The 6205-nt window shown below is 37.9% G+C and overlaps 1 protein-coding gene across 1 annotated transcript; it reads left to right on the top strand.

Moving 5' to 3' along the window:
* The first annotated feature begins 419 nt into the window (after positions 1–419).
* On the top strand, positions 420–3264 carry LOC110759428 (F-box protein At4g09920-like). The gene is made up of 4 exons (XM_088244176.1): positions 420–706; positions 993–1949; positions 2038–2181; positions 2745–3264. Exons 1-4 carry the CDS (start codon positions 659–661, stop codon positions 3066–3068), a joined length of 1473 nt encoding a protein of 490 aa, XP_088100302.1. The 5' UTR covers positions 420–658; the 3' UTR covers positions 3069–3264.
* Positions 3265–6205: the final 2941 nt, after the last annotated feature.

The raw sequence follows: 6205 nt of genomic DNA, 5'->3' as shown, positions 1-6205 counted from the left end.
TTGAAGAAAAAAAACACATGATTTCTGTTGCAATATAAATGTGAATGCCTACAATTATTGCAAATGATCTTTGTGGCATACCTGTACTCCCATGTTCGGTCTATTTCACAACAATTTAATGGAAGAATTGGTGGGATCCAGTGTTTATATGGCCACAAATTGGGTGTTTGATGTCACGAATCAGCAATCGTCTTGTAAAATTCTAGTAAAATTGAAAAACTTTCCAAGAAAAAAAAAAAGTTAAACGAATTTGACAATTGTCAAAACCATATTGGTAAGGAGGAGCTCCAGAGCCAAGTTTTTTTTTTTCCAGCTAAAAAAACTGTATTTTCTTTCCAATTAAATTTAATAAACTATGCTGAACAACAATTAATATAAGGAAACAAGAATGCAAAAAGGGCCCAACTGGGCCTCCCTCCAAACCAGACAAAGCACAGAGAAAGTCCAACAAGACTTGGCTATTATTGAGAGAGAGAGAGAGAGAGAGAGAGATGAAGACGACACAGTACAGTAAGACCTAAACCCAATACCAACCTCTTCCCAAAATCACAAACTCGTCTTCCACTCGCTGACTCGCTTGCCCGCTGTAGCAGTGAGTTAGAAGAAGACCCTTTTCGGGTTAAGATTTTCAAAGAGGAAAAAACCACTGTCAGATTCAATGAAGAAAAGGGTGCGTCGACCAACTTCTCAATTTGCCCAAGAACAGGTAAAATTACTATCAAGTTTGCATCTTTTTTCTTCCCATATATCTCTAACTAGTACAAAAAAGAAGCTTTTTGTTTAAATTCTCTCCTTAATTTCTATCAAAGAGTGCATCATTTCCTCTGGTTGGTTTGGCTTTTGTTTTTCTGATTGTATTGATTTTTATTTGGGTCTCTTCTGTAAAATAGATTTCATAATTTAAGGGAATTTTGAAAGAGAGAAGAGTACCTCGTTACTCTCCTTAATCCTAATTGACTTTTTGTTGTTGTGTGGTTCCATTCATTTCATAGGGGGGTTACAACTTGAGAGATAGAAAGAAAAATAAGCATGAATGCAACAACATTTTGGGCTTGGACAGAATTAGTAGTTTGCCAAATGAAGTACTTGTTAGTATACTGTCTCACTTGTCACTAAAGGAAGCACAAGCTACCAGTGTCCTTTCTAGGCGATGGCAGCATCTGTGGCGGCATGTGTTAGCATCTACTAGGACTCTCGACTTTGATGCTGAGAAAACTTTATGCAGATTGTCTAACGTGCGAGCAGGAGCACGAGACTTGTTAATCTGTAGGTACGTTGATTGGGTGAATAATGTGGTGGAACATCATCGAGGCCCAGTGGTTGAAACATTCAGGATTTGTTTCGATCTTGATCCTAAATTTTCAAGTTCCCTTGATAAATGGATTCAATTTGCAATGGAAAAGGGAGTTAAAATGCTTGAGTTGGACTTGTTATCATATGGTGTTTTTCCTCGGAAGTTCTTTCCGTGCTACATTTTTCCCCATGAACTTTTAGGTATAAAAAAAGAGTCCACTTCTAAGCACTTGTGTTCTGATATTCCAAGTCTCCACCGTTGTGCATGCATTGGCTTTAAGTCCCTCACAGTTCTTAATTTCAAAAGTGTTGATGTGGAGGAAGCAGTTCTTGAGTACTTCTTGTCCAACTGTCCTGTTCTTGAACGATTATTAGTGGATGATTCACCAAATTTACGCAATCTAAGAGTTGTTGGTCCATCGATTTCATTGAAGTACTTAGTGATAGAGCAATGTTCCAGCTTCGTAAGCATTGAGATATGTGACACAAACCTAGTCTCGTTTATTTATGTTGGATGTGAGATAAACATGCTTCTTAGGAATCTACCACATCTTGTTGAGGTATGTGATTATTCCTATAAGAGCATAGGGGATGCCTTCACCCAACTTTCATGCTGTCTTTCTCAGCTAGAGATTCTCAAACTGAACGGACTTCTGGTTAGTATATCTAAGTTTTAAATGTTGGTTTTACTTTCTTCTTGTTGGATTCTGTTAGTGCCTTAGTCCTTGTTTGTTTGGTTTTCAGTTCCAAGAAAGGAATCATGTATTTCCTGTACTAGCAAATCTCAAGCAATTGGAACTAAAATTTCAAGCAAATGATTGCTTCATCCTTCTACAGTTGGCTTCTTTCATTAAGGCATCTCCGTACTTGCACAGACTTGTGTTGGAGGTACATATTTTTATTTAGTTCTATTTCCTGTACCAGTAAAACTTAGTATTAGTATCTGCACTTTGGTGATTTTGTTTATGAGGTATTGGTCGAGTAGTCAGGGCAGTTAAGAATCCAAGTCCACAAAGCCAGTTTTGGGGATTTCTGGGTATAAATTTTTTAAGATATAGGCCTTGCTGTTATGTGGTATCGAGCATGAAACTGAATTTTGGAAGATTTATGAATTAGTTACTTATGGTCATAGTCATGTTTTACTATTATGTGTTATGTTCCCTTTTATGTAATTGTATTGAGGAGTGGGTGCACTTGCAATCCATTTCCTTTCTTAAAATTGGGATCCCTAGATGAAAGAACCCTGAATATGTTTTGAATTAGAGGTTCTAAAGACTTACAAGCTCGTCTTAATGGTAATTCTATTTGGTAGCTAATTATGGTAATGTAGCTTCCAGTTCCCAAGTTGTTCACTTTTACTCAAAAGACTTTTGAGTTTAATGATGGTTCTATTCGGTGGCTATAGACTTCCTGGAACTTTTGGTTCTTGTTGTATTGTTTCCTTGGTGCAGTTGTACCCGTTATGCGAGAGAATAGAAACGAGATTTAAGAAGGCATCCAAATGCTCCCATGAGTACCTTAGGGTAGTGGAAATTGGAGGGTATGATGGTCGCGCAAGTGATTTTGAAATTGTCAAGTACTTGATAGAGAATGCTGTTCAACTGGAGAAAATTGTTATTGATCCTGCTGATCCTATCGAACCACATTATTGTTTTCCCAAGCACAGAATAAAGAAGACTAATGAAGAAGTGGAGAGGGAAGAAAATGCAAGAAATCTTGCTAAGCAGCAGCTTATAGAAAAGGTTCCTTCAACCGTAGAATTTGTATGCCTCTAGCAAGGGAAATGCCTAAATCATATATAGATTGTGTTGGTAATTATCTAATTCAATAAGTGTATGTAATAAAGAAACTGCTATCAAGTTTATGAGTACAGTTTTTCATGTTGTACATGTTACTGACGAGCCAGTAAATTTAGTTGATCTCAAGATTTATAATAGTCATAATGCATGTTAGTGGCCCTGATTTTTCAAATGTGGATTGTGCAAATAGATTCCATGTTTATTACCTGTACCAAGATTGGAGATCAAACTCTAGGATCACCTGTTTTCTTTCCTTGCAATATGCTGTTGTTCAGAATCTTCTTGTGGACTCATATAGGAAGTACACCCAATGTTTTTCTTTAAAAATTGTCTTCAGCTTCAGGGCTTGCAGGACACTCAAGACTTGTCAAATGCCACAAGTGTTTGGTTTTCTCAACCCAATTGCATTGAAATTGGGAGGCTTCATTCCAGCTACAGATATCATTTTTTTAGCCGTGGTTGGCGATGCAGATTTGGTTTTCAAGGAAGAATTTTGTAAAATGAAATGAAATGAAATGAACAAGAGTAGTAAGAATATCTACCTTTTCTTTTTGTATTTTGATGGAGCTTGTTTCTTCAAGTTCAGATATTGGCATCATATTCTATGGAGACTATCACATTGCAAAACTGGCTTCTTTCTTCCAGTTGAATTTCGATGGAGCTTGTGGTGACAAGGTAACTAAGAGGGGGATGGTTGATGTTATTAGAAACGAAGCAGGGAAGCTAATTGCAGGACAATAGTCTCAGCAACCAGTTTGCTCTCCCAAGGGAAAGTTGAGGTGTTCTTACTAGCCATCAGATGAATTGCAGAGCTATTATTATCCGGTTAGATTGAACCTCTCAACACACACCCCCTCGACATATAAGGCCCCCATAATAGAATCCTCCCGAAAAAGAAGAATGCAATTCAACTTCTAACACGAGTCATTTTATAGTGAGGTTCATAGGCCCTCGCTATAGAATTCTTGCATCAAAACAGATATTGTTGAAAGCAGAGGCCCAAAAGAAATGCCTAACCCCGAACAAACAAAAATTCATGCCCAAAAAAGGAGAAAACTAGAGAAATTGCAAGGATAAATTCAAAATTCAATATAAAGCTCCCATAATTGTTTGGGCTAACGAGAGTTCCTGAGAATGATAGTGAATTTGCATAATGTTATAATATTGGTTTTCTAAATAATAATAAAATTATAATATTGTAAAATCCTTAAAAAAATTATAACCGTGTACAATATTTGAATAGCTATCATGACGGCTATGGACTTCATCTTCTGAAAAGAAATCATCTTGGAATATATATGGACTTGGAAGAAATCATCTTGGAATATATATGGACTTGGAAGAAATCATTTTATAATAACACCATGCAAATTCACTATCATTCTCAGGAACTCTCGTTAGCCCAAACAATTATGGGAGCTTTGCAATAGGATATAAAAAAGAGCAGCCAAAGTAAAACATCAGAGTTCAAACACTGCAAAATTGCGGGTCCACTATGAAAGATAAATTCAAACAAAGTTAGTCTTGATAAAATTAAAAATATCGACGGGTTGTTCAATCATCAATGGGTTTCTTATACTCTTTCCACTTATCTTCCCTGTTGAAGTCACACCATCTACTCTTGCCTTCCAAGCTACCTTTCACACATGACAATCAGAACCTTCTAAGGTCATCAAGAAAATCTCCACCCAGCTAGCAGGAAAGTCATCATCAAGGTCCAATCCAGCCGATTTCTCCACCCCAAAGTCTTCAACAAAATTTCCATTTTCAGCATATCCTGGCTGTACTGTTGAGTTTCCCTCCATAATATTAACTGGTACTTCATGATCAAGAGAAAACACTTCATTGATGATGCCATTGCCACAACTCTGATTAGTCTCCGCCAACATGGCCGCCAAACTCACCTCCGGAACCTGACTAACGCTACGGGAAGATTCTCCGACATAGCTAGCGCCTGGATCAAGGTTAGTCAACCCAGGAAGAAAACTGGGGTAAAATGTTTGAGGATAATTAGGAACCTGCATGGAGTCTTGAAGAGGGGAGGAGAAGCTAGGGTTTTGGTTGAGGTACTGGCTGTAGGAATCACTGTTATGCTGATGTAACTGATCAAACTCATGATTCTCAACATCCCTTCCAAAACTGAAACCTGATGAATTTCCATCAACAAACTGTCTCATTGTTGGATCACCATCCAAACTCCCATAAATGTGAGACCCTTCAACACTGGAACCACTCCCCTCTGAATTATCACCTCCTCCATAAGTACCAATCCACTGATTTAAACTAGGGCTTCTCTGAAAGTTAAGGTTTTGGTATCCATCATGAACTTGAGAGCTAGGGGGAAGTTCGTTATATTGGATATCAGTGTTTTGGAGGGCATGATGGGAGAAAGGGCTTTCATATTGATTGAGGTTTGAATTATTGGGGGTTGGTAGGATTTGATGAACTGTTGGATCAAATAATGATGGTTGAGTTGTTGAGCTCAGCCTAGAGATGCCTGTGCTATAATCCTCATGTAGTTGCAAAATGGGAATTTTCTGATTAGCACCACTGCTTCTTCTGTTTTCTAGGACATCATCAACAGAAGACCACCTTAACTTCTTTGAAGCGCCCTTTCCAATTGGAAGCTTTGCGCTGTTAAAAATGCTGTTGAGATCATATTGACTTAGATCAAAGTTTGTGACTGCTTTTGTGCCCTTCATCCTTATCGCCGCAACATCATAAGCTCTTGCTGCTTCCTCTTCAGTTGCTGGTTGGTTGGCAAAATGATTAATTAATTCAGCTCAAGTAGTTAAAGCCAACTGTGGATATTCTTTTCTAGATAAGTTGTAACATCTTTTGCTGTGGTCTTGATCATCAAATCAATCATTAGATAAAATGAGGCATAAAGGGTCATATAGGATCTTACCAAATGTACCCAGGTAAACTCCTTTGAGCCCTCCCCCTTTGCCTAATCTGGCTTGCCATTTCTTGTGGTACGAGTTCCTGTTTCAAGGATTGACTATGTCACACAGAGAGAGAGAGAGAGAGAGAGAGAGAGAGGATTAGTCATAATACCTTGACACTCCACGATATGTAGATAAACCCTTGGCAAAAGTAGCACTTGTTCTGAA

This window comes from Prunus avium, chromosome 7 (genome assembly GCF_965620075.1).
Source record: "Prunus avium chromosome 7, drPruAviu1.hap1.1, whole genome shotgun sequence".
Classification (NCBI taxonomy): Eukaryota; Viridiplantae; Streptophyta; class Magnoliopsida; order Rosales; family Rosaceae; genus Prunus; species Prunus avium.
Note: the sequence above shows the minus strand (reverse complement) of the source record. Positions and strands in the feature narration are given on the sequence as shown.